This window comes from Panthera uncia, chromosome D4 (assembly GCF_023721935.1).
Source record: "Panthera uncia isolate 11264 chromosome D4, Puncia_PCG_1.0, whole genome shotgun sequence".
NCBI classification, from domain to species: Eukaryota; Metazoa; Chordata; class Mammalia; order Carnivora; family Felidae; genus Panthera; species Panthera uncia.
In genome coordinates, this window is record NC_064807.1 from 79,242,292 (window position 1) to 79,270,232 (window position 27,941).

Here is a 27,941-nt window from a genome sequence, read left to right on the forward strand (position 1 = left end):
AAGATCTAGGGAATTCTTTGAGTCTCAGTTTCCTCTTTTCATAATGGAGCTGTTGTGAGGATTGCAGTGGGAAAGGGGTGTAAACAGCCCACCACCACCCATCGTGCATTTGCACTTTCTCTTCATGAACTCCAAACACCGGCTGGCTGTGCTGGGCCTTAGGTGGGCAGTACCTGGTATCCAGAACAAAGGCACTGGACCTTGAAATCTAACCTTTACTAGTTGTACAACCTTGTGTAAGTCATTTCAGCTCTCCAGGCCCCACTTTCTTTTCTCTGTAAAACGGAGGTGATAAGACTGCTGAGAAAATCACATGTGATAGTGCCTGCAAAACACATAGCACTCTGCCTGCCACGTAGTAGGTACTCAAGAAATAGCAGCGATTTTTATTATTATCGCCAACGCCCAACGCTGGCCTGGCACTGGTAACGTGGGTTCCAAAGAGGAAGAGAAGTTTGCAGGAAACCCTCCCGCTCAGGTAAGGAACAGCAGGGAAAGCAAGCAAAGGATTTACATTGAGCTCCTCCTGGAGGCTGGACAAGCTCACACAGACCATCTTCTTTTGTCTCACGGTAACTCTTGCAAGAGTAGAATTATTAACCCCATTTTACAGATGGGGAAGCTGAGGCCCAAGAGGGGCAGTTGGTTGCCCAAGGTTGAGTTTAGAGCTGATGAGGAGTTTGGGTGAGGGTGGGGGAGATGGGATTTAAGGAGATGCTGGGTTGATTCCAGAGCTTTCCTGCCTGTCTGCAAAGCTGCCTCCAGAGGTGGGGCTGGGTGCGGCCCGGTCCCTGTGTGATTCAGGTAAGAGTCAACTCTGGATTTCCAAATAGTGGGTGGAACCTAACAGGGATGAGACCTCTCCAGGGGCATTAAAATCTAGGCCCTGGTGTGGGTCTCTGGTAGGGTTGCCAGGAGCCAGAGGTAGGGGTGTGTGTGCAGAGAGGGAGAAACACTGCCGCAGGTTGCCGGTGGGGTACAGGGTAGAGTGGAGTCCTTGCTGCTGCAGCCAGGAGGGGCTCAGGGCCCGGGGTGGACTTGTAAGTGTTGCAGTTGCTGGCCAATGGGCCCAGCTGGGGAAGACAGGGAAACTGAGGTAGGGCACTTACTCTTCTGGTGGTCGTCACAGCAGATAGATGGGTTGGCAGTCACCTGATGAAGCCGGCCTTGGACCCGCACTCACTTGTAGAAGGTCCATATTTTCTCATTCATTCAATCACTCCTACTTTATGCAATGAAACAACATTTGCAGGCATCTTTTATACGCCAGATCTCGTGCTCGGCCCTGGGGATATGACAGTGACCACAGTCTTCTGACACAACACGGTCCAGTGTGCTGGGAAGTCCGCAGTAAGCAGACAAGGCACAGGAATGTCCTCAAAGGACAGAAAGAGGAGGAGGTATGCCAGGGGACATTGGAGTTGGGCTTTGCCCAAGGAGTGGAAACTCACTCTCCCGAGGACTAGGAAAACTCCCTAGAAGGGGAGGTCACAGGCTTTGGAGTAGAGGCACAGGGAAAGGTGACACTGTGCGGTGGCCTTTCTCAGGGCTGGCGCCAGGGCTAGCCCGGACCTCTCCCCTGTATATCCAGCTGTGGGCTGGAACTTGCTGCCGAAATGGACTAAACACGACGAGTCCAAATTCAAGTGCCATCTCCCCCAGCTTGCCCCCCTCCCTGATTCCTTCCCTGGGTATTCTTGCCAGCATCAAGCCAGAAACCTAGGTGCCCTCCTCGGCACCTGTCTTTCCTTCAAGCCCCAGTGCCAACCGGTCAGCACACCCTGGCACTTCTGACACCATTGCTCTCACCTGCCCCTCCTCCAACTGGCCATCTCAGTGTGATCCTGTCCCCAGAAGACTGTCTACAATCTCACCTCTGTCATCTCCTTCATTGCATCCATCTTGTACCTCCAGCCCCGGTCACAGAGTCTGGCCACAGTGAGGGCCCAGTCACTCCATGCCAGACCTGTTCTCAGAGACCATCTGATTTGACCTTTATATTGTTCAGATGGGGAACCGGCTGCCCAGAGAGGTGCAGAGATTTGTCTCAGTCAGTCCCCGGGAGAACTGAGACTTGAACTCAGTTCTCCTGACTCCTAGCCTGAGGCTCTTTCTCCCAAGGCCAAGGCCACCCAAGTGTTCATCCCTTGGAGCGCGGTGGGTGGCTTCAGAGTAAGGAGTCAGCAGAAGGTCCAGGCAGCAACTTTCTGGGCCCACAGCCTCAAGGGAGGGTGGACCCTGCTGGTAGAAATGGGCCTCATTCAAGCTCTTCTCTGCTTTCTTCATCGCCAGAAAGTCCCCTTTTCTTTGGGTACCTGGACCCCCGGATCTCTATGCTGAGCCCATTCCTTTTACTGATTATCCATGACTTATGGCTCCTCGCCCCTGTCTGGGTAGTCACCAGGGGGCCCTGGATCTGGGGTCGAGGATGGAGATGCATGTGGGGGGGGGTGAGCTGCAGCCTGTCCCAGCACCCCAGGGCCCTCTATCTGCCCCACTCCCTCCTCGAGTCTGCCCTGGCTTGCTCTGTCTCCCTGGAGCAGCTGGCTTTTGTCCCAGTGGAGCATGGGAACAGCTCGGGTGGGGACATAGGAGGGGCTTCCCAGCAGGTCTCCCCTCCCCCACCTGGCATGGTTCCCACCCTGCACCTTGAGGATGCCTGGGCACCTCCTTCAGCTTCCCTGCTGTGGAGCCCACGGGATGGCTCAGCGTGCTGGGGAAACCAAGGGAGAAAATCTTTGGGTGCGGGGACCAGGAGACTCTGTGTGACCTAGTGCCCGTCCCTTCCCCCTGCTAGGATCTGTCGCCCCAGCTATAAAATCGAGGAGCTGGATCTTGGTGTTCCGGAAAGTCGGCAGGTAGATGTGAGTCTGGCTAGAGTGTCAGCTCTGGCCAGCCACGAAATTGGAGCTGGGAGATCTCTGAAAACCATGCCTCCTGATACCCGAGGCTTGCATCAACAGATTTGTGTGCCTCTCAAGGCATCTTACATCAGTCCTCCTGGAGGGTTCTTATGATTATCCCCATTTCATAGATGGGAATACTGACGACCAGAAAAGGTAAATACCAGGTCCAAAGTGACACAGCTAGTAAGCTGTAGAGTCTGGATTTGAGCTCAGGTCTCCTGGACTTGGAGCCTGTGGTTTTCATTTCTGGCAGCAGAGGTTCAGGCCGACCCGGGGCCTCAGAGGGCAGAGCCTTCCTGTGCTCCTTGTTGGGTCTGAGGGTAGTGGGTTGCCCATCCAGGAAACCATGTGCAGCCCAGCCTGGACTGCTCCTTGGAGCCCCCTTTCCTCTCTGGGGGTCAAGGTGTGTGGTTCAGGCCAGCGCCTCTGGCCTGGCATTCTCCCAGCTCTGCCCTGAAGCCTCGGGTGACCTCAGCATTGCACATAATCTCTGGACCTCAGTTTCCTATCTGCCAAACGGATACCGTTCTGGTGCCACCGGGCTTCAAAGGCTCACACGCCTCACGGGTCTCAGGTGAAAAACTGCTTTGGTTGCAATCAGAATAATTAATAAAATGTTTTGGCTAGGGCGGGAGCAGAGGAAGTAAGTGGGCGGCGGCGCTGCTGAGGTGACAGCTGGCTGGAGAGGTGGAGCCAGGGAATGGGTGGGGAGGGGGCGGGCCGGGCTGGCCAGAGCTCGGGGCAGAGACGCACCCCAGGAGCTGGCCGTCTACATCCCGCAAGCACCAGCCGCGCTGCCGAACTATGAGCCGTGAGTCCGACCCCAGTGTCCCCAGGAATCCGCCTTTGCCTTGGCGGAGCCTTGAATGCCAGACTCAGCCGTAATGTCTCTCACTCTGCAGGGAGGAGTCGTTTGCTCCGGTTCCCGCTGCTCCTGCTGCTGCTGCTGCTGCAGCCGCCCCAGGTCCTGCCCGCGGATTCCCGGGCCCCCGCGCCGGGTAGGCGGCCCCCTCCCTGACCCCGGGGAGCCTCCAGTCCTGAGCCCCGGCCTGGCCCCTCCCCCTGCTCTCCCTTCGGGCAAGCCCAGCTTCCCCTTTCTGCTCTCGGTGCCTGGAATGGGGGAGGGCCCTGAGTCGGCGGGGGAGGGGTTCTCTGGAGACCCCCGGGGGTGTGTGGCCTTGGATAGGGCTCTACAGGGGTTTTCTTTGCGGGGGAGGGGGGTGGAGAGGACAGACTGGGATCTCATGGCGGCTTTGGGAGAACGGACAGCCCCTCTCCAGCCCCCTCACCTGTTCTGGGCCCCCAGCTGTCCAGGCTGCCTTTTTCTCCAACAACCCCGTTGTTTCCTGCCGGGGGTGAGGCTGGGGGTCTCTTTCTGAGGAAGCAGCAGGCACCTGTCCAGCCTCTAACTTTCTGGGAACCCATGGGGATTCTCAGCCCAGGGATAGAAGGTCTCCCTTGGTGAGGGTCCGGGTACAGCAGCTGTTCTGGGAAGACCGGGGTGGGGGGCGGTGGAAACACATTTATGTACAGAGCTGGGTTGCCTCCCCGAGGTTTACTTCCTCACCCAATGGGTAGGTGAGTTAGGCGCAGGTAGGTGCCGTAATTCTCTCTAGCTCGCTCAGCACATGGTGGTCTAAGGGTTTGAACTTGAATCTGTCTTGCCCTAGGCACTTTGCAAACTCTCCACAGACAGTCCCCCTCCTCCCCCAACCCCCCACCACTGCCCTCCTTGGTTTCATCACCCAGAAGATGATGGGGAAAGTCAGATCCTGTAAAATTCCACCACTCCTGCACCCCCCTCCCCATGAGTGTATCAGGTTCCAAGTGGAGGAATTCAGCTCCACCCTTAGCCAGCCTCTCTCCCCCAGCTTACTGCTCGTGTGTGTGTGTGTGTGTGCGCGCGCGCGCGCGCGCGCGCGCATGTGCGTGTGTGCAAGGCCTGGACATAGCTTCCTTCACCATCTAGCTGTATGATCCATCCCTCTCTGGGTCTCCATTTCCCATCTGTAAAATGGGGGCAAGAGAGGATGCGGGTGGGGAAAGGGGCTGAGCTCTCTGTTGCGATGCTCTGGCGATTTGGTGCTCAGAGGAGAGAAGAAAGATGTCTATGTGGACTGCGAATCAGACCAGGTTTCCTAGAGAGAGAGAGGGTTTGAGTGGGTGGCATTTGGGGAACCTAGGAAGAGGATGGGGGGTGCTCCAGAGACTGGGTATGAGCAAAGGCCCAGTTAGTGGGAAGAAGAAGACTCATGTGGCCAGTACTTTACAGTTTCCAAGGCCCAGCTATGGGCTTCCATTTCTTGGTGCTCACAACAGCCCTGCCAGGGAGATGTGTCAGACCCATTTTACAGAAGGGAGCTCTGTGGCCCAGAGGGGAGAGCCCATCTGTCTGAGACCCCAGCAGCAGAGCCAGGGCCGACCAGGCTGCCCCAGTGACCCGACTCCTCAGCCCGTGGATCAGCACAGCACTTCCTCTGAGGCCCCATCCAAGGGGATGGGGATACGAAGGGCTGGTCTGCCCGTCTTCCTGTGTGTTCACTAACACCCAGTGAACCATGGTCTGTGCCGTTTTGTTTTTGTCTTTTCTACTTATCTTTATATCAGAAGTGTTTAAATGGAATTATTCTTTTCACTCCACAAACATTCCCAAGGGCTCGCCTTAAGCTAGTTTTTGGCTGGAGCTGGAGGCACGGGGCCGGGAGGGGCCCACCATCTCATACGGGACAGAAACGCCAACAGAGTCATCCAAAGGGGTCAGGGCCATGGGTGAGGGCCTCACAGGGGTGTGTGAGGCTCAGGGTGGGGAGAAGTTCCCTCTCAAGTGTGAGGAACCGAGGGAGACATCCTGGAGGTGGTGACGTTTGACCTGGACCCTGAAGGGGGTGGTGAGTGCTGGTAAGTGCTCTGAGGCTTTACTGTGAGACCCTGTAAGGTCTTTCTGATAGAAGCAATGGCAGAGATGGAGTCTAAAGGTCTGGACCTCGGGAGGCAGGCAGGAGCATAGGGAGCCGTAGGACAAGAGGCAGGTGCTGGCTGGCAATGTGGGTGAGGTGCCAGGACTCGGGCCTGAGGGTAATTGGGTTGGATAGGTGACTTGGGGTTGAGACTGGAGGCCAGGAAACCTTTAAGAGGCTGCTGCAAGGGTCAAGGACAGAGGGATGACAAGCTGGGTGCAGCAGTATTTTGTACTTCCAGTCTGTGAGTGAACTGAGGTCCACGATGTCTGGGCATCTGCTCCTGGAAGCCAGAGCCTATGCTTTGCCCTCAGAGGTACAGCAAAGGCCGACCCCCAGCAGAGGAGGGCTGCAGACTCAGCTGAGGGCAGGTGACAGGGGACATTGTTGCTTTGGCTTCTCCGTGTGGGGGAGGAGATAGGCTTGGAGGGCAAGGCCGTGCCACGGGAGTCTTAATGCTCAAACTTATCCCCTCTAGCCCCTGGACTTGACTCGGTGCCTTCTCCTTGGCTAGGGACATGGCATGACCTGGCAATCTGTGCTAGGCAGAGGGGCCTGAGGCCAGTTAGCCCTGGCCCATGGGGAGGGGAACCCGGCCTGTGCCAAGGCCTCCCTGCTGCCTGCCGTCTCCTATCTGCAGCGCCAGCCGAGTCTGTGGGCCATGAGGGGGCTTCCTCTCCAGTTGGCTCTTCCAGCTGTGGGCCCAGCTGTTGGGGCCTGGTGTGGGGGTGCCTGGCCCCTGACTGTTGGCCTGGCTGAGTGTAGGGGCTGGGGCCCAGGTCTGGCTAGTCAGGGCCTTTTTTTTCCTCTTTGGTTGCCAAGCTCCTGGAGCTTCTCTAAATATTATTCTTAAGAGATTTCAGTTCAGTCCCATTAAGGGTCCCTCTTGCTGCCTGGTGTCTGTGCATCCTGGAGGACTTGGTGTTTCTTCATTGTGCCCGGGGCTCTGACTCCTGGGCTGGGGGACATTTCCTTGCCTTAATCCTCAGAAAGTTCTGGAGCCGAGCAGTTCTGGATACTTCTCATTTGTGGGAATGTGTGCGGTATGAGCATACTGATCGACCCCACCTCCGGGGTGGCTTGAAGATTCAGTGAGAGCAAGTTGCAAGGTTCTCTGCTCTGGGCCAGGGGATTCATACTGATGCAAATAATGAAGAAGGGGAGGCTGCAAAGGAGGCCTCCTCAGAGCCCGCCTGCCCCGCCCCCCTTCTGGGAGACACAGGAAAAATGAGGCCCAGAGAGTGGAAGGGACTTGCCCAAAGACACACGACCAGTAAAGAGCAGCCGCTGTCCCGCTCTCTTGATACATTTCCCCCAGCACCTACCTGGCACTTGGCCCTGTGCTGGGAACTTGGTAGATTCGGTGCCTGCACCTCTCCAGTTCTCTTTCTGGATGGCTTATTATGCAGGGTGTCCTCCACTGAGCACAGAACTGGGCCGGCATGAAAGCATGCCAGACTTCAGTTAGACTGAAGGGAGGCCTTTCTTTGTGAGTAGTTCCCAGAGTTCTTGTGGCAGGGGATGGTGATCCCTCTGAGGTCATTCCCAACTTGTGGATCTAAGTGCCTCTCCTACCCCATCCTTTTCCCAGATCCAGGCCTGGAAACCTCCAGGGACAGAAAGGGAGGGAAAGAGAGGGAATCCAAGTCTTAGCTCTGGAACTTCAAAGCAGTGGGGCTTGGGCCAGTCTCCTGATGCTGAGCCTGGAATTCTTCCTCTGTGCCCTGCAGGGCGTCTCCCCACCCTCCTGGGAGTGCCAGGCAGATAGAAAGAATGGGGGCACGCAAGGCTGTGGAGTGGTCGGTCGCTAGAGCCCCGGATTTCCCGGCGACTATGACAGTCCAGCGTGGTCAGGCACATCCCGGGGAGGAGACACTCAGACTCCGCTCTGCTCACCCGGACACCCTGGGGCCCCAGAGGCAGCTGTTTTCCTCACTGGGGAGAACTTTTCCTTCCAGGGGCAGCTGGTGTTTATGGAAAGATCGTGGAGGAGGAGGGAGGGAAGGTTGGATGGTGGGTCTGGGAGGGAGGAGCCTCTGCGTGGACATAGCCTCTCTTGGCAGGAGAGGGGTGCGGGCAGGAGCTGGGGCAGAACTCTAGGGCAGGAAGCAGGAAGCCTCCAGGCTAGCCTTCTGAGCCAGCAGCCAGGGCTGGGAAGATGAGGGATATCTTTGGCCAAGCTCGGGGTAGCCATTCTCCTGGCTTCATTTTATTGACTCCTCAAACATCTGTTGAGTTCTGGCCACCACATCTGGATCCCTTGGGTGGCTGGATCTCTCCAGGACTTGGGTTGAGCCCCAGTGTGTGCATGGCCTGTGTTAGGGAGGAGAAAGTGGGGAAAGTATTGCCCCTTCCCCTGGGGGCTCATGGTGGAGAAGAGCAGGTTGAGTGGGAACACAGAGTGGAGTGAAGGACGTTCATGGGAGGTTTCCTGAGGAGGCAAGGCATGAGCTCTTTGGGAGGGTCAGATGGCCCTGGAGGGGATTGTTAGGGAAGAACAGTGGTCTGGGCAAAAGGAAGGAGAGGTTTTGACTTTGGGGCTAAGGGATGGGGCTGCCACAGAATGAGCTAGAAGGCCCTCTTGAGGTTCTTTTGAAAGCCCTACAGTGGTTAGGGTGGGGAAACTGAGCCAAGTGAAGGGCTGGGCCTTAGCTCCTATGCCTGCTTAGCAGTAGGACTGATGTCCATCTGGGTTAAAGGGCCCTGTGTGCCCAGGGTTGGGGGCTGGGCAGTGGGGAGCTACAGGGGGTCCTGGGCAGGTGTATTAAGCAGGTAGGTAGAGTGTCCTGAGCAGGAGGGATCAGTGAGGAGAGTTCCAGAGCCCTGAGCCCGCTGGGGTGATTACCCACTCCCCCCACCCTCTTGGCATTTCTGGGCACATGGCTGTGGGAAGGGAGGCTGCGTCCTGCCTGCTGGGTCTGCCTGTATCAGCTTGATAAGGCCATTTCATCCAGCCCTCTTCCTGTAGGCCCCTCCCTTCTGCACTCCCTACGGGGGCCACAGAGATGCCATTGTGGAGCTGTGGGGAGTTGCCAGGGCTTAAGCAAAACTGTTTGCATGATTCCTGTGATTCTCTTTTTGCTTGCCTGAGTGTATGTGTGTAGGGGGGTGTGGGGGGCACTGCTGCTGGGGCCCTCTCCTGGGTCAGGGCCATGAGGACCCTATTCTCTAGGCCCCATGCTGCCAAGTGAAGAGGCTAAGAGTGGAGGGGTTGGTCCTTGCCCAGGGCCATGCCCTCTAACCACAACACCCTTCTGCCACCTCTTGCTGCCCTCTTGGCCCCCAATAATCCGTTGTACAAAGAATAGGAGTTCCCTATAACGTTGGCTCTGAGCCTAGATAAGGAAGTGTGTTTGCAGAAGGGAGTCTGGTGTTTTCTGTGTGAGGCTGGCGAAGCAGCCCCTGCCAGGATCCAGGAGACCTGGGTCTGCAGGAGGTCCTGCTCCGTTCTGTGTCCTTGGCCAAGCCTCCACCTCCCCCTGGGCCTCAGTTTCCTTTGCTGAGCTGTGATGAACACTGAATGAGCTCTGAGAAGTCTACCTCTGCTGTTGAAGAATCACTAAAGCAGTGCAGGTTCGAGCAAAGGGGCTGTGGTCAGCAAGACCTGGGTTAGACATAAGGAGAGATTCCTGGTGGGGACTTCTCCAAGAGGCAGGAGGGCTGATGCCAGAGCTCCACTCACCCCCTCAGGAGGGTTTTCCAACTATATCTCCCCTGTCCCTTGGTGCCTGACCATCCTCAAGATCCTTGAGCCCAGAGTATGCTCTGACATAGGCCAAGGCTGGGCCTATCAGGAATGGGGGCTGAGATCCCCTCAAACCCACACTTTGTCCACAGGGTTCTGGGAAACTTCTTTCCTTGGACTTGAATGTCAAGTCTTGGGTGGGGTGGTATGGTGTAAATGAAGGTTGGTTTTGTCTGGTGTGACTTGCTGGGTGACCTGTGTGGGGTTTGCCTTGTCTGGCCTCAGTTTCCCCATCTGCAAGTGGGCATTATGATTCCTGCTCTTCCCCCACTTCTACAAAAATAGAGGGATGGTGGACAATCTCATCTTCCCAGTGTCCAGGTACCTAGAGTTTGTGGGCTGGTCTGAGAGGACCCCCCCATCCTTATCCCTTTCCTGAACTTCACAAACCCAGCCCTTGGTGCTGGGCTCTGACTGGGCAAGAAGTGAATGCTCTAGAAGCCTGTGGTTGTTGTGTCTTATCAGTTGTTTCCTAACCTTTGGTCACAATTTGGTGTTTGAACTCTCCCCCTGCCCTATTTTGATGGCATCAGGGAAGAGGCGGGGACTTCCCTTTGGGGCCCATGTGGACTAGGCTAGAGACCAAAGCAGGGTCTGAACAGGGCAGGGCCTGGGGCTTCCAGCCATAACTTTGGGAGCAGAGAGGACCCTTAGGTGAACACTGAAGTCCAGAAAGGGCCACCAAGTGAGTTAGGACAGACCTGTGACTTGAGTCCATATGTCTGGCCCCATACTTCCCCATCGGGGACAGGACAGGGGTTGAGAGGTCATCCTCGAGTCACCTCTGATCTCTGCTTCTCCCCTACAGTGAATCCATGCTGTTACTACCCATGCCAACACCAGGGGATCTGTGTCCGCTTCGGCCTTGACCGCTACCAGTGTGACTGCACCCGCACGGGATATTCTGGCCCCAACTGCACCATCCGTGAGCCGGGCCTCCTGACTCCACTCCTGTCCTGGGCTCCCTTGCTCCCCTGGGCTTGTCCTGAGACCCCCAGTTCCTGCCTTTGTCTCTGGCCTTAGCCCAGTTCTCCTTCCTTGCCTGGCTTTGACCTTTGACACTCTCCCTGACCCGGCTGAAGCAGAGCTCTCCCTCCTGGCATACCTCATGCCCTCGCCCTGTCCCCTGCCCTCTCACATCTGCTTCTGGCTCTGTCATGTGTCATCTCTTCCAAGGTTCCATCCTTACTCTGCCCCATACGTTCTGACCGGTTCTGTCCTGGCTTCATTCCGGTTCCTGTCTTCCACTTGGGCGACTTCTGGTCCTACCAGGAGTCCCAACTGAGTGGCTCCCATTGTCCCTGCAGCTGAGCTATGGACCTGGCTCCGGAATTCACTGCGACCCAGCCCTGCTTTCCTCCACTTCCTGCTGACACACGGGCGCTGGTTCTGGGAGTTTGTCAATGCCACTTTCATCCGAGACATGCTCATGCGCCTGGTACTCACAGGTGAGTGGAGGGTAGCATCCCCCCCACCCCCGTTCTGGGGAGCAGGAAGTCCTTCCAGCTCTTGGAATTCTTGGCATCTGATAAGGGCAGTGGGTTGGGAGACTATGATGCCGGGTTAAACAAGTCCAACCCAAGAGGAGGCAGGGAGGGGGGTGTAACTGGGGATGGGAACCCCCTTATCACCATATTCTCCCTCTGCAGTGCGTTCCAACCTTATCCCCAGCCCTCCCACCTACAACATAGCACATGACTACATCAGCTGGGAGTCCTTCTCCAACGTGAGCTATTATACTCGTATTCTGCCCTCCGTGCCCCAAGACTGCCCCACGCCCATGGGAACCAAAGGTAATGGAGATGGGGTTGGGAGTCACAGGAGATGCCCTGTTCTCTTTGGGGAAAAGCAGGTGAAAAAGCAATTATTGACCCATTTCTCAGATGGGTGGTCAAAGGCAAGACATACAACATATCAGAACCATGGATAAGGACAGGGCTGGGGAATGAGGATAGGAAGGGGTGGTGGAGACTCTTGCCTGTGGTCACCTAAGAAGTCAGTGGCAGAGTCAGACTAGTGCTTCTGTATTTCCAGGGTGCCTCTTTGCTTGAACCTTGTCTACTGAATTGGTGGGATCTTGCTGAAATGGGGGTGACTTAAGAGTTGAAATGTAGGAAGGAAGGAATACTGTGCTATTTGTTGGGTGCTGACTCCATGTTTGGTTCTTAACTGATGTAAATAGTTTACCATGCTTCATCAGTGTAGGTTACACGTAAAGTCAGAGTTTTTTCTTTAGTTTCCCAAGACCCCACTTGTTCGCATTGGCAGGGATCTTCCTCCTAAGTCCTTCTTTCCACTCCACTCCTGACTGCCTGAAAACCCAGGGGTTTACTCAGTTCAGAGCCATGAATTCTGCTTCAAATACAGAGGGGACATGAGAGGCATTGGTCCACTGCTGCCATCACTTCCATCCCTGTCCACATGGTGACACTGTTGAACGCTGGGTCCTGTGCAGCCCTGTGGTGGTGGGCTTTTGTGGGCTCAGCACCTTGCATAGGTATTGATGTCCTAATTTGGGTCTCAGGGCACTACTCTGATGGTGTGCACTCACATGTTTAGCTCCTATGTCTAAAGCATGACTATTCTGCCAGATAGCTGGGTCTTACAGAGTCTCTGGATTCTGCCAACGCTTTGCTGGAACCAGCCCCTTTTCAATGTTAATCCAAGGGGTGAGTCCAGGTTATAGGGTGCAGACCACTCCTTCCAACTTCCCTTTTGGTGAGTTTCCTTTGGGGTGCTTGATCTCCTTGCCTGCCAGAGGAAACCAATCGACCATCTCAATCCAGAGAGGTTCTCTTGATCTTGAGCCTTCAACACTGAGCCTTGCTTGAGGTACTATGAAAGGGTGCCTTTACCAAAACACAAAAATTCAGTTACTCCTTTCTGTATGGGCATTGGGTACCAACGCATCTGACATTGACATAATTAAGGAAGGCTCTTAATACTTATTCTCATGATGACAGACACCTGCTTTGAGATGACCTGTTGTCTTTACCCCAGACAGAAAGACTGGCATATTTAAAATAGGTTGGCAAACTCCAGCCCACAGCCTAAATCCAGTCCACTTCCTGTTTTGGGAATAAAGTTTTGTTAGAACTTAGTCACACTGATTTGCTTAGGTACCATCTGTGACTGTTTTCCCCACTACAACAGCAAAGCAGAGTGGATGGCGACAGAGCTTTTTCAGGCAAAACCTGAAAGAAAGATCGACTATCTGGCTTCTTACAGAAAAAGTTTGAAGTTCACTGATCCTTGATTTACAAGATCCCATCTTACCGGTTCTCAGTCATGCTTACATTATCTCATGTACTCCTCAAACTACTGCATAAAATAGGTATTTTACAGATGCCCTATTTTACAGATGAAGGCATCGAGGCTCAGAGAGGTAAAATGACTTATCTATGTTCACACAGCAAATGGCGTACCCAGATTCAGACATAGGCTACCTTGCTCCAGGGCCAGGGAGTCCAAGATCTTTTTTGTTTTTTTTTTTTCTTTATTTATGTTTTATTTACGTTTCTTTCTTCTTTCTTTTTGGTTAACTTTTTTCAGAGTTACAAACACACACAAAAGTTGGGAAGAAAGTATAATAAACTCTATGTAGTCATTTCTCCGTTTCAATACATATCCATAATTTGCCAATCTTATATCATCTATCCCCCTTACCTTATTTTTAATGAAGTATTTTAGAGCAAATTCCAAATATCATGCCATTTCACCCATAAATACTTCTAGAGTAGAAAAGGTGCAAGGGGCCATCTGGTAGGAGGAAGGCTGATCTGGGCTTCCTGTGTGGACCAGTTTGGTCCAGTGAGCCCAGAAGGCTGTGGGGCAGGGAGATTGAGACATCAGACAGCTGCTGCCCTTCCCTACCTCCCCAACCAGGGAAGAAGCAGTTGCCAGATGCCCAGATTCTGGGCCATCGCTTCCTGCTCAGGAGGAAGTTCATACCTGACCCCCAAGGAACCAACCTCATGTTCGCCTTCTTTGCACAACACTTCACCCACCAATTCTTCAAAACTTCTGGCAAGATGGGTCCTGGCTTCACCAAGGCCTTGGGACACGGGGTGAGTACTAGGAGGGGCTCAGGACTTCTCTGGGCCTAACTTAGCACATGTAGGTCACCATCGCTGAGGCGGCACCCCAGTCTGCTGACCGGACCCTCTTTCTGTCCTCAGGTAGATCTCGGCCACATTTATGGGGACAACCTGGAACGTCAGTATCAGCTGCGGCTCTTTAAGGATGGGAAACTCAAATACCAGGTAGCACTGTGGTTGCAGATGGGGCAGTGGGAAAGGCCTCCCGTGGCCTTCCCTGGCAGAGGCCACTGGGGGACCTGAGTGGCGTCTTACAAGGACCAGCTGCAGGAGCTGGAGATGTGTGTGAGGAGGAGAGACAATGAACCCTGGGGGAAGGTGCCGGGCAAGGGAAGCACACGAGGAGCAGACACAGCCTCTCATGTTCTGGGGGGTGGACTTTGGGGTGTCCATCTCCTAGAAGATGAACATTTCCAGTCTGCATATGTACTTGTAATTTTTCCACCATATCATTTGGACACTATGGTGTGCCTGGCACAGACAGTGGAGCAGTGACCAGGATAGTTAATGGGCCCTGACCTTCAGGAACCCACAGCCCATCAGGGCTGCACCCACACACTACGATGCCAGATCCACGACTTTCTGTTTGCACTAACACTGTCCACCAGAAATAAAATGTGACCAACACATGTCATTACAGTTTCTCTGGTGGCCACATTAAAAAAGGTAAAAAGAAACAGGTGAAATTGACTTTAATAATATATTTTATTTAACCCTCTATGTATAGCCAGAATATTATCATTTCAATGTGTAATTGATACAGAAATTATTTTTGATACAGAAATTATGAATAAAATAGCTCACATTCTTTTTTTTTTTCATGTTAAATCTTTGAAATGTGATCTGTATTTTATATTCATCGCACATTTCACTTGGGATGCCAAATTTTCATTGGGGATAATCTGATCTGTACTTAGATTTCATAAAGTTACAGCTGAAAAGCAGGTTCACATGCCCACGTTGTTCTGAGCATACTTAAAGGTTTTCCAATTGCTTAAGTGTCAGTAAATCTGAATTAAATAAAGTTAAAGATTCAGTTCTTCATTCACACCAGCCACATGCCTAGTGCTCAACAGCTACACGTGACTCCTGGCTACCGTATTGGACCACACAAATCTAGACAAACCCAAACCCAAACCCAAAGTTCACTGCTGAATCTTTAAGGCTAAGAACAATATTTGGCATGTAGTAGGCCCTCGGTGTATATTTATTGAATGATTGAAAAGGCTGCCATATAATCAATTACACTTGTGATCACCCGCTAGGAAAAAGCTCTTTGAGTGTTCAGAGGGCGGGGCAGGCTTCTCTGGGAAGTTCAGATACACCAAGAGCTGCAGGGATGATGAGTTCAGGAAGCCAAGACGGGAAAAGGGCTTTCCAGCTAGCAGTGCCTGGACTTAGAGAGGAGAAGCAGCTGGTGTGGCTTGGAGGAGTGAGGGAAGGGAAGTGTGGCTGCCTGGACACCCAAAAGATGGCAGGCGAGGGTGGAGTTGCCTGTGGGGCCACGTTTAGGATTTCTGATTTCTGCCAAGAACAGAGAGAGAACTTGGAAGGGTGTGAAGCCAGGGCATGATACTAGATTTGGGTTTTGTTTGTTTTTTAAAGGATTACTCTGGCTGTGGTACTGGGAATGGACTGTCTAGAACAAGTGTCAATGTAGGGAGACATTGATGAGAGGTGTCAGCATGGAGGATGAGGGTGGGTTAGAAGCAGGTGGTGGCAGTGGGGATAGAGAGAAAGGGACCCATTCTAAGAAAGATTTAGGAACTAGAATCGGCTAGAACCATCAGCCTGGGTTACAGAAGATGGGCAGTTGCCCTGAGTGATATGGGCAGCTGTCAGAAGGGAGGGTGTCAGCTCTGGCAGGTGCAGGCACCTGCCCTGTCCCCAGGTTGCCAGGCGGCCCCATCCCGCAGGTGCTGCACGGAGAGATGTACCCGCCATCGGTGGAGGAGGCGCCGGTGTTGATGCACTACCCACGAAACATTCCACCCCAGAGCCAGATGGCTGTGGGTCAGGAGGTGTTTGGGCTGCTTCCCGGGCTCATGCTCTATGCCACGCTCTGGCTGCGTGAGCACAACCGCGTGTGTGACCTGCTGAAGGCTGAGCACCCCACCTGGGGTGATGAGCAACTCTTCCAGACGGCCCGCCTCATCCTTATCGGTGAGGACTCCAGACCAGCCCTGTCCTGGAAGGTCATGTCCTCCATCCTGAAAAGCAGGGTGTGTGGGGGGGAGGGGGGTTTGGGGAGAGAGAGCTGAGATTAGGACCCCACCTCCTCTGCTTACCAGCTATAAGACCTGAAGCAGTCCTCTTCCCCTATGTGAGCCTCAGTTTCCAAATCTGGACACTGGGGGTAATGATAGCTGTAAGGATTTGTAGAGATGATGAAAAGCACTTAGCACATAGTAGGCCTTTAGAAAATGGATGGCTGTGATGGTCAATTATGGTGACTTACAGCAGATTTGATTAGCTACCCCCATCTGTCTCCCCATTGTACCGCCCCAGAAGCACACAGTGACATCCCCAGCGCGTGCAGGTCAGATTCTAGCCTGCCCTGCCTTCAGGAGTCCTGTTTCTGCTCTGCATGCATCCGCCTTCCTGGAGTTTGGTAGCTTCTGGGTGACTCAGGGACAAGATATTTTTGTGTCCCTTACAGGGGCGAGTCTGCAGCCTAAAATGTCAGATGGTTTCCTGCCTAGGAGCTTGGTCCCTGACACCCCTGTCCAGACAGTGTTCACTCTGAGTCACCAGTAACCACTTTCCCTTGCCTCTGGGCATCACTGGGCATGGCTGGTTCCAATTATATTGCCTGATTCACTAGGGCCTGGAAGAGCCAGGCATCAGGGATAGCAACAATCTAAAGAAGGAGAAGGGGCTTGTGCTGAAGTCCCAGCATTTTGGAGACTGTCTAGAAAGGGCAAGTCTGTGGCTGGAAGCTGGTGTCGAAGCTGTGATCAAAGGTAATGAAGCTGTATGTCCAGTGCTTCGGTTAACCTTCCCCCAACAACGCTATTAACCAGATATGATTACCCTTGTCGTGAAAATTAAGATTCAGAGAGGTTAAGTGAAATCTCCAAGGCCACTCAGTAGAGGTCTGGCTGCTGCGGGAGCTCCTGCTTCTTGCACAACATCGCAAGCGGACCTCCTTCCTGGGTTGGGGGAGGGGGTTTCCCTGCACACCCACACATAGCCATCCTCCTTCCCGCCTGCATGTGGTCATACTCCCAATTACACAGGGCCCTGGGCCGGGCTGCTTCTGTCTGCTATTCCCAATGGTCCCATCCATAGTATCACGATGCATATTTTACGGAGAAGGAAGGTGAGGTTCAGACAGATGAGGTGACACAGCTCAAGCTTGGAGAGGGGAGAGGGAGGCTAGGAACGGTGATGCCAGGCTCTGGACCTTACCGATGGCAGATCTCATGGCTCCAGATCAATTTGCTAGAAGCCAGTTTGTCTCATGGCTAATTGGCTAAAGTAATCAGTTCTTTTTCCTATCTCGATGACCAGTTTTCATTCTGTTATGGAATGTTCAGTTTGTTTCTTCCCTGCCTCTTTGACTTGAAGCTGGTTACTGAGGGGGCAGAGGAAAAGCTGTTCATGAGAATTCTGATGTGTAAGAAAATGCAAGACATGTACATGGGACTAGATTCATCTTAAATCCTCAGCCTGTCTCTTTTGCTCCTGCGGCAGCTCTGAGGGGTCTCTCTGAAGCTGTCCTCACTCCTGGAGGCGCACTCTGAGAGCCCCCATGAAGTTAATCTCCACTTTCTCATCATTTGTGACGACTCCCACATCTTATGGGAGGGTGATCACCATAAGGCCACAAAACCAATTCTCGGGCACTTCCTTCCATGTCCTGCTTAGCTGGGCCTATGACATCCCTTTGGAATGTGGGAATAGCATTTGGCTCTTGTCTTGGGACATTGGTCCAACATGAGACAGGAAGCTCCTTTCTTGGGGCTCCTGGGCGGTTCAGTCAGTTAAATGCCTGACGATTGATTTCGGCTCAGGTCATGATCTCATGGTTGTGAGATGGAGCCCCTCATTGGGCTCCACGCCGAGTGTGGGACCTGCTTAAGATTCTCTCTCTCTCCCTCTGCCCCTCCCCCACTCATGCTTTCTCTCTCTTTCAAAAGAAAAAAACTCCATTTTCACACCCTGTTACAAAAAGACTAAGTGAAAGTGGCCCCCCAAATTCACCAACAACAATAAAGAAGCGAGAAGCAAGCACCATTCATGAGCTGGCCTGCCTCCCGAGCCAGGTGGCCAAGTCCCTGTGCTCCCCTGACTTTGCCCAACCCCCCACCCCCAGGGGAGACCATCAAGATTGTGATTGAGGAGTATGTGCAGCAGTTGAGCGGTTACTTCCTGCAGCTGAAGTTTGACCCAGAGCTGCTGTTCGGCGTCCAGTTCCAGTACCAAAACCGCATTGCCATGGAGTTCAACCAGCTGTACCACTGGCACCCGCTCATGCCTGACTCCTTCAAGGTGGGCTCCCGGGAGTACAGCTACGAGCAGTTCCTGTTCAACACCTCCATGCTGGTGGACTATGGGGTCGAGGCCCTGGTGGACGCCTTCTCTCGCCAGAGAGCTGGCCGGGTGAGACTCGGGAGCGTGGGGGAGGGCAGGTGGGCTCTGGGGTGCAACAGACCCAGACCCAAAGCCCAGTGTGCTTTTCTGTTCCATAGGGGTGGTGCCACTCCGACATTCCTTTACCCATTCCTTTATTCCTTCTCTTGTCTTTCGTTCATTCAGCAATAGCAGGCATTACTCTGGGTGCTGGGGGATAGAGTGGTGAGCAAGGTCAGCATGGTTCTTGGTTCCTTGTCCTCTTGGCACTGACACCCTAGTGAGGAACAATAGCCATAGAACAGCTAACATCATGTGAGCACTTACTATGTGCAAAGCACTGTGCCAGGTGCTCTTCTGACATTATCAGAATTATAAGAGCATGTTAAGAGCCACAATACAAAGAGCCCACAGTGCTCTGAGAACTTGGGGAGGAGCTTGTGACCCAGTGTGGAGAGCTGTAGATGAGGAAATGATGTCTGCGCAGAGATCCAAAGGATGGCTAGAGCTCTCCCAGGGAGAGGGGTTGTGTTAATGGCAGGGGACGATCATGCTCCTGGTAGAGGGCACAGCATGGCAAAGGCCTGGAGGTCAGAGGGCATGGCAATTTGAGGACCGTGAGGACATTCAGGGCATGGTAATATATGCGAAGGTGTCTTCACATAGTTGGTCTTTATCAAATTACAGGCCTCCGTTACAGGCATAATTGTCCCCACCCCCCATTCATAGGTTGAAGTCCTAACCTGCTGTGCTCAGAATGTGGCCATATTAGGAGACAGGGCCTTTACAGAGGTCATTAAGGTTAAATGAGCTCAAAGGATGGGCCTCACTGTGACTGGTGCCCTTATGTGGAGAGGAGATTAGGGTATAGACATGCACAGTGGGAAGACTTAGGGGGAAGATGACCATGGATGAACCAAGGACAGAGGCCTCAGAATGAAGCCCACCTTGCTGACACCTTGACCGTGGACTTCTGGCCTGCAGACTGATAAATTTCTGTTGTTTAAGCTCCCCACGCTGTGATACTTTGTTATGGCCACCCTAGCAAAATTAATACAGCATGTTCCCTGGAATTTGTAAGCAGCTCCCTCCTGAATCTCTCCTCCCCCATGCTTGGAAGCCCCTATCTCCTCTGTCCTAGCCCTGCTCCCCGCGCTTCTCTCTGATCCTTCTCCCTAAGCCCTATCATGATATTGTGGCACCCTGTGGATTTAGGTCTACCGCTGGTAATTTGATTGGAATAGCATGTGCTACCACCAATGGGCAGCTTCTGGCTGATTTATGGCCTCTCTTCTCTGTGGGGACACAGAGATGAACAGAGATAGTAGCTTTGTGTGGGGCTGTGTCGTTTCCAAAGCATTTTCAAAGAGCGGCCATGATGCTGTGGGAAAAGCCCCGGGGTTGTACTTGGCCCAAGGCAAGTCATAAGTGTGTCAACTCTCAGGATGTTCAGGAGAGCATGGGCAGTGATAAAACAAGGCTTCCCCTGATAATCGCCACATGTGGCTGTCGTCTGGGGGTGGGGGGGTTACCATATGACCAACACTGAGATAACTGCTTTGCATACTTTATCTTGCTAATGTCACCACAAGGGATCAGGTGAATGCTCTTGCCTTCCCCATTTTTTGCATATGAAGGAACTGAAATTTAAGTAATTTGCTTAAGGTCCCTGCATGAGTTTCCTAGGGCTGCCGTAACAAAGGACCACAAACTGAGTTTATTTTATTATTTCACATTTCTGGAGGGTAAAAGGTGTGGGCAGGGCTATGTGCTCTCTCTGAAAGCTCCTGGGGAAAATCTGTCCCATGCCTTTGTCTTAGTTTCTGCTGGCTACTGACAATCCTCTTAGACACCTCATGCCAATGCCAACATGGAGTCTCCCTGAGTCCCTGTTTTCTCTGAGGACATCAGTGGTTGTCAGGATCCCCCTAAGGGAGTATGACCTCATCTTCACTTGATTACACCTATTTCCAAATGAGGTCACCTTCACAGGTGGTGGGGATTAAGATTTCAACATATCTCTTTGGGGGACACAAATCAACCCACAATGGTCCCACAGGTTGTAAATGGTGGAACCGACATTTGCACTGGCCTCTGCTAGCTTTGCTCTGCTCCAAGTTGCATGACTTCACCCAATTATGATTTTCCTCCTTCCCATCCAGTTATATTTGTTCTACTTAAACAGAACTCTTTCTTAAGTATTGACATTATCAATTCATCCCAAGCAATAGAGTTTTCTTTAGACCAATACTCCTTAACTATTATGAATCAGAATTTTTCTCTGGAGCCTTTTGATCCTTTTGATCTCCTTCCTGGGCAGAAGGAAGGAGAAACAACAAACTTAGTCACCTGCATTTCCATGAGTGGCTTTATCTGGTGTGAATGCAGTGACATGATACTTACTCTGTGTTCCTACCTTCTGGCTCTGAGTTTCCCTTTTCTAGTGGTGGTCGGTTAATAGTAGTTCACTTTTGAGGCATTTGGGTGGCTCAGTTGGTTCAGCGTCTGACTTTGGCTCAGGTTATGGTCTCAGGGTTCATGAGCTCCTGGGGGGCTTGCAGTTGTCAGTGTAGAGCCCGCTTCTGATTCCTCTGTCCCTCTCTGTCTGCCCCTACCCCACTCATGCGGGTGCACTCGAAAATAAATAAAATATAAAATAAATAAATAAATAAAACATTAAAGTGTTGTTAAAAATAAATAAACATTAAAAAATGGTTCACTTTTTTTAAGGATAATTTTTTAAATATTTATTTTTGAGAGAGAGAGAGAGTGCACGTGAGAGCGTATGCGAGCCGGGGAGAGGCAGAGAGACAGGGACACAATCCCAAGCAGGCTCTGAGCTGCTGACAGCACAAGCCCAACATGGGGCTCAAACTCACAAACCGTGAGATCATGCATGACCTGAGCTGAAATCAAGAGTTGGATGCTTAACTGGCTGAGCCACCCGGGCATCCCAACAGTGCCTCACTTTTTAATCATTAGAATTTTGTTGAATCTCGATGCTATAATACAGGAATGAAAACCAATAGGAAAAAGCTCCTTAGCAGGACCCCCCCCCCCCCCCCCCCCCGCTGAATGATTAAGCATCTCTATTCTTTGGTAAAAACAGATTTGAAGAATACCATAAAGTTTCGGTTCCCAAAACTAACATCTGTCCATCCATTTGTTTCTCATGTGCTGTCTCAGAACCCCCTCTGCCCCTCCAGATTTCATTTCCAGAGCCACAATGCCCTTCCTTCTACTTGAGCTCCTGGCTGGTGCCATTCTGCCATTTCTTTTATGGAATCCTAGTTGCTGAACCTAAAACTTGCAGAACCTTTTGTAACAGGATGTTGGGATTCTCACTTAAATGCAAAGCATTGGGGAATAGTGTGGCTGGTAAGCCACTGGAGAGGTCCTGTTGGCCCACTGCCACTTTAACGACGAGGAAGCTGAGATACAGGGGTGTTCCTGAAAGAGCACGACAGTGGCAGACCTGGGGCTGAGTCCCCAGCATGGTGGCTGCTGGACACAGCCATGCTCTGTTTGCGCTTGGGAAGAGCTCCTAACCTGAAGATCTCCTGTAGAATACTGTGGCCTGGCTCTCAGACCACAGCTGTGTTTATGTCTTGGCAGATTGGTGGAGGTAGGAACATGGACCACCATGTCTTGCATGTGGCTGTCGATGTCATCAAGGAATCCCGTGAGCTGCGGCTGCAGCCCTTCAATGAATACCGCAAGAGGTTCGGCCTGAGACCCTACACGTCCTTTCAGGAGCTCACAGGTGAGCAGCTGTTTCCTGGACACGGGTCCCTCGAGGGACTCGCAGTGAAGTGAGGGGGACATTGTGGAAACAGACTGTGGAGGTCATGAGGGGTATGTGAGCACCGTGCTGGAGGGTCAGGGAGGTGAGGGGTGGGAAGGGAACAAATGACCCCTCTTGGGGAAAGAAAGTGGTTTCTCAGCTGGCTTTGAAGGAGATAAATAGGGATATTCTGGATGGAAACCAAGGGGGAAAGCATTCTAGGTAGAAGAACAGAAGGGACAAAGGCACAGAAGCCATTAAGAATGAACCTGCGGGGTGGGGTGGGGGGGGGAGGGGCACAGTGGTGGGTGTGGCTGGAGCAAGGTGCTTATGTGTGGGGAGGGGTGGGGTTAGGGGACAAATTGTGTAGAACCTTGGATTCTATGTAAAAGAATTTGGGTTTTACTTTAGTGGTTCCTAAATATCTACTTACGGACCAGTTGCCTCAGAATCACTTAGGAAACTGATTAAAAATATCAAATCCCAGATATCTCTCTCCAAGATTCTGATTCAGTAGGCCTGCATGGTGCCAAGAATCTATATGTATGTGTGTATAATATATACACTTCTTTTTCTTTCTTTCTTTCTTTCTTTCTTTCTTTCTTTCTTTCTTCTTTCTTTCATTCTAGCTGTGGACTGCCAAGAGTTTGGGAACTGTTGTCATAAACAGTGGGAGGATTTTCTTTCTCTTTCTTTCTTTCTTCTTTCTTTCTTTCTTTCTTTCTTCTTCCTTTCTTTCCTGCTGTGGACTGCCAAGAGTTTGGGAACTGTTGTCATAAACAGTGGGAGGGCTTGAGCAGGGTGTGACATAACTGTGTGCCTTATAGAGGGAAATGGGTAGGGAAGCTCAATGTCTGTCTTCCTTTCGCCACTATCTGTGAATATGTGGTCTTCATAGACTGGGGAGTGAGCTCCCATAATTCTGGAACCACAATCTCTGTCGCTCTTTAATTTCCTGTGACAGTCCAGAGGGGGAAGAGAACACTATAACTAAATCTCTATGTGAGCTTGGACAGGTTATATCACATCTCTGAGCTCCAGAAGAATGAAGGGACTTGAATTAGCATACGTCCTTGAAACCTGCCTGTGAAGGAAGCAAGATGGATAGTGTCTCCCTGTTGTCACCAATAGGCAGTTAGGGCACAGAGAAGAGACATGAGTTGTTCAAGGTCACATGCTGTCCGGTGGCCCATCCAGGCCCTTGATTCCTTCTTTAGTAGCATTCCTTCCCTAGATGCAGCCATGGAGAAGGGTCAGTCAGCCAGGCCAGATGTTAGGGCATGTACTCAATTGTTCAGTTGCTCTTCTGAAGTCCCGTACTCTCTCCAGAAAAAGGTGGGCCTAGAAGTTTCCCTCCCCACATTAACCTTAATAGTGCCATGACTCTGACTCTAGCTTCCCCCCTTGCAGGAGAGAAGGAGATGGCAGCCGAGTTGGAGGAGCTGTATGGAGACATCGATGCCTTGGAGTTCTTCCCGGGGCTGCTTCTGGAGAAGTGCCATCCAAATTCCATCTTTGGGGAGAGTATGATAGAAATTGGGGCCCCCTTTTCTCTCAAGGGCCTCCTAGGGAATCCCATCTGTTCTCCAGAGTATTGGAAGCCAAGCACATTTGGTGGTGAGATGGGCTTCAGTATGGTCAAGACAGCCACGCTGAAGAAGTTGGTCTGCCTCAACACCAAGACTTGTCCCTACGTTTCCTTCCATGTGCCCGACCCCCGCCAGGATGATGGGCCTGGTGTGGAGCGGCCATCTACAGAGCTCTGAGGGGGGAGAGCAGCACTCTTGGGGGGTGGACTTTGTGCTGGTCATCCCAGAAAGTTGGGGCCAGGGTTGTTGAAAGTCTTAAATGTTGGGTATCTGGTTTGGCATTGAGAGTATGAAGGTCAACATTTAGAACTTTGTGTCTCTCACCCATTATCTGGAATATTGTGGTCTTGTTTATTCTAAATGCTGAATTATTGATTGACCATCCAGAATGTTAGGAGCGATTCTTATTTGGCATCCCAGAACACCGGGTTCCTGGTTGATGACCTAGAATGTCAGATTTCTGGTTGAATTGGAACATAGGCATTCTGAAATGTGGAGCTCCTGATGAAATCATCTAGAAAGTTAGGGATTCTCATTTTGCATTCTAGAATTCTGGGTGGCCCTCCAGAATGTTGAGTTTCCAAATGGCAATTCAGAATGTTGTGCTCCTGGTTGCTGATCCAGAATGGTGACTGGTATGCCAGATCAGTCTTGATCTGAATATCTAGAATGGTGATTTGATTCATTTTCCTGTTCGGTAAGATATCCACAGAGCAGGAGAATATATGGTCTAAGGTCTAACAAGAATGCATTTCCCAACTCTGTGCCTGCACTGAGGGGGCAAGGAAGTAGGGTGTTCTTAGGACCCCAACTTAGACCCTGGTCCAAGGAGGGAGAACAGGTGGGCTCTTTCCAGGCCATTGGTTGGAAGCCACCAGAGTTCTATCGCCATCCATGTCTTGACTCATGGAAGCTGTTTCTCATGAAGCTAATAAAAGTCTTTTTCCAAATTGCCTGCTATGTATCACTTTTCATCCCATTTCCAGAAGCAGAGGTGATACTGGTGTGGCCTTTCTCCTAGTTGCAAGCTTGATGGGCAGGTCTTGAGACCTTCCACTAGGGCTCCTGGAGCCTGTCATCACCTAGCTTTTCCACCACCGATCTCCATTTCCCACTGTGGGTCAGGCGTTGTCCCTTCCAGGCTGCTCTCCTGAAATCCACAACTCCCCAGCCCCAGGAGACAGAGCATTCAGTACCCACCATCTGATTAGAATAATTTCCTTCCTTACAAAGAATACAAGGGCAGAGACGAGGGCATCTGGGGAGGACAGCACTTACTTTGTGCCAATTTCCCACATTAACTTCTCATTTATTCTTACCCAAGAGTATGAAGTACGTGGCATAATCCTCGTTTCAAAAATGAGGAAACCGAGACTCAGGATGGTCAAGTGACATGCCTCACAGGTGCCAGAGCCAGACCAGGACCCAGGTCTGGCTGGATCTGGAGTTGGGCTCTTCCCCCATCCAAATTCCTCTTTCTTCCTGATTTAACTCAGTTCCAGGCCTGATCTTGCCTCTCTGGCTCAGGGTCAGAGGCAGAAGGTGGGGTAACATACTACATGCTATGCTTTCAGTCACATTGATTTTGCTAAGTGCTTACTACACATCAGTCACTGCTACAGGCTTAGGGCTATTAGCAGTGATTGAGACAGACAAGGCTTTTGTCGGTGTGGAGCTCACATTCCACTGGGGCTAGAGCAGATGATAAGAAAATAATGAAATAAGACAAAGGCAAGGTGAGTATGCTTTCCCTTCTAACCCATACTACTCTGCCTTCCCTTGCTTGGCTCCTAAGACTTGAGACCCTTTCCCAGCCACATAGACCACCCACTCCGCTTGGCTAGCCAGGAGAGGACAGGGCAGAGGGGAAAGGTAAGAGATTAGGAAAGTTCCTTCATTCTCCTCACTTTGGGCTTAGAGTTCTTTGGGAAAAACAATGGCCCAGAAACAAAGGGGGAAAATGGGATCCCTGGGGCTGGGCTTCCTGTCTTACAGTCCAGAAAGCCCTTGTTTCTCCTTAGTTGGCTGGGGACTGCTTAAGCCATTCCTTCCTGGTCCTGTTGAATGCAAAGAATGCAATCAGCTCCCCCCAGTTGCTCTGATGATCAGGGATCTTTCGGCTGCTAGAAGTGTGCGTGAAATGGCTGTCTTGTCTTTGCTTACCTGGTATTTATTTCCCCTCTTTGCTAATAACCTTACTTTGCCTGAGAATCTTCACCCTCTCTTTAATTCCACTTTTGGTGGCTCTATCATGGCCAGGGTTTGGGTCTGTGAATCAGTCCTGGCCAATCAGACACCCTCTCCTTATAAACTGGCCCCTGAATGGAGTTACATAGAGATTGAAACAACCCACTGATTCATTCCCCACAGCTGGGCTCAGAAAGATTGTCCCTTAGTTCTTGCTTCCAAGGTCACTAGGGAAGCCTGAGTTCCTGCCCTTCTCAAGACCTTAGCTTTTCCTTCCATCCTGGGGGCTGCTCCATGAATTCCTCTTTCACTTAAGTTGGTCAGAGTTCATGTCTATTGCTTGCAGCCAAACCTTAATGGCTGTTGGCCTGAAATGGTAGAAGCACTATGATGTTCTGAAAGGAATTTTAATTGAGGGAGACACAATCAGTCTAGTGTTTTAGAAAGAGCACTGTGGTGCCAGGTGGGCAAGAGAGTAGAGCAGGAAGGACCAAAGGCTGGAAGAATGGGGAGGAGGCTGTGGCCATGGTCCAGCTGAGAGATGACAGCAGTTGGAGCCAGGTGGAGGGATGTGCGGTTGGGAGGGTGGGATGGCTTCTGGGGATAGACTTCTCTTGAATGCAGGTACCTTAGGTGGACTTTGTTCTGTACAGACAACTGTGTGTGAAATTTTTGCATGTAGAAACATATGTCAAATACATCAAGGAAACTCCTTCAGAGTGAAGCCTCTTAATGCTCATAAAAATGAATGTTCATTCCTGGAATCTTGATCTGGTAGGTATGATGGTTAGTTTTATGTGTCAGCTTGGCTGGGCTACAGTACTCATTTAATCAGACACTAATCAAGGTGTGGCCATGAAGGTATTTTGCAACCATGGTTAACATCTACAATCAGTTGACTTTAAGCAAAGATTACCCTGATAACATGGCTGGGCCTCATCTACTTAGCTGAAAGGTATTAAGAGTAAAAAGTGAGGTTCTCCAAGAGAAGAGAAAATTCTGCTTCAAGAATAGAGCTTCAATTCCTGCTTGAGTTTGCAGCCAGACATATGGATTTCAGACTTGATGAAGTATGAACCAATTCCTAAAGACAAAGCCATCTATATCTATCTATCTATCTATCTATCATCTATCTATCTATCATTGGCATCATCATCAATCTATCACCTCCTATTGCTTCTGTTTCTCTAGAGAACCCAGTGGGTAATTCACTCAGGGCTCTCAGTGCAAACAAAAGAACTCCCTCCTGCCTGTTTTTAGCAGGAAGGAATTTATTATGGGTCACTGCACAGCTCATGGAACCATTGGCAGGACCAGAGAATTAGGCTCAGAGGCTAATTCAGTGGCTCCTGGTCCAGTAAAGATGCCTCTGCTCCTGCCACTGGACACAGGCATCTCAGATTGCACCTCTGTTGCCAAAACTCTACTGTTGCTGCCCCTGAAACCTGGCAGCTTCTACAGCCACCTCCGCCAGAAAGTGGATTCGTTCTGCATGGTGCCTGCTTCCCCACTTTCCTCTGCTTAGAATTAAAGTCATTTGTGTTTCGTGTCTGATTAGTGGGGCCTAGCACCCATGCCTGCACTCCAGCTCCAAGAAAGGGTGGGAAAGTGAGTTTTCTGGCTTGCACTTTGGGGAGGAGGGACATATAATATGGGAAATATAGGAAGGGTGTTCCATGGGGGACATGGAAGTTCTACCTAAGTGGATCTGAGTATTCTTAGGTCTGTTTTGCCTCTGTGGACCCTAGCCCTAGAATACTACAAAGAAAAACACAGTGGCACCACTGTCGACCTGGCAGCAGCTCAATGTAATTGTAAGCAAAGCACGCAAGAAGTGAAATTCCAGAAGTACCGAACAGTAGAGGTGCAAAGACACCTGGTGCACCTAGGTGCAAAGAATACACGCAGTCCACTTGTTCTAATACCACTTGAGTAAAAGGTGTCAAAAATGTCAGATATGCCCACAACCCACTTTCCTGCTTAATCATGCTTTTCCTATAAAAATGGACTTTAAACTAAAATAGTTTTGTGTGAATGACAGTAAAGAATATTAAAACTTCAATGATGCTTTTATAGAGCACTCTTATGGGAACTACAATAA

At 51.3% G+C, this 27,941-nt stretch overlaps 1 protein-coding gene across 2 annotated transcripts; it reads left to right on the top strand.

The window, feature by feature from the left end:
• The first annotated feature begins 3,621 nt into the window (after positions 1-3,621).
• Positions 3,622-27,941, top strand: PTGS1 (prostaglandin-endoperoxide synthase 1). 2 transcript variants are annotated; one of them, XM_049628291.1, is made up of 11 exons: positions 3,622-3,717; positions 3,809-3,904; positions 10,417-10,533; positions 10,916-11,056; positions 11,258-11,401; positions 13,494-13,675; positions 13,787-13,870; positions 15,622-15,868; positions 18,024-18,310; positions 21,896-22,043; positions 23,475-27,941. In XM_049628291.1, exons 1-11 carry the CDS (start codon positions 3,711-3,713, stop codon positions 23,828-23,830), a joined length of 1,809 nt encoding a protein of 602 aa, XP_049484248.1. In that variant the 5' UTR covers positions 3,622-3,710; the 3' UTR covers positions 23,831-27,941. The 2 variants fall into 2 exon arrangements, with proteins under 2 accessions (XP_049484248.1, XP_049484257.1); XM_049628300.1 differs by lacking the exon at positions 11,258-11,401.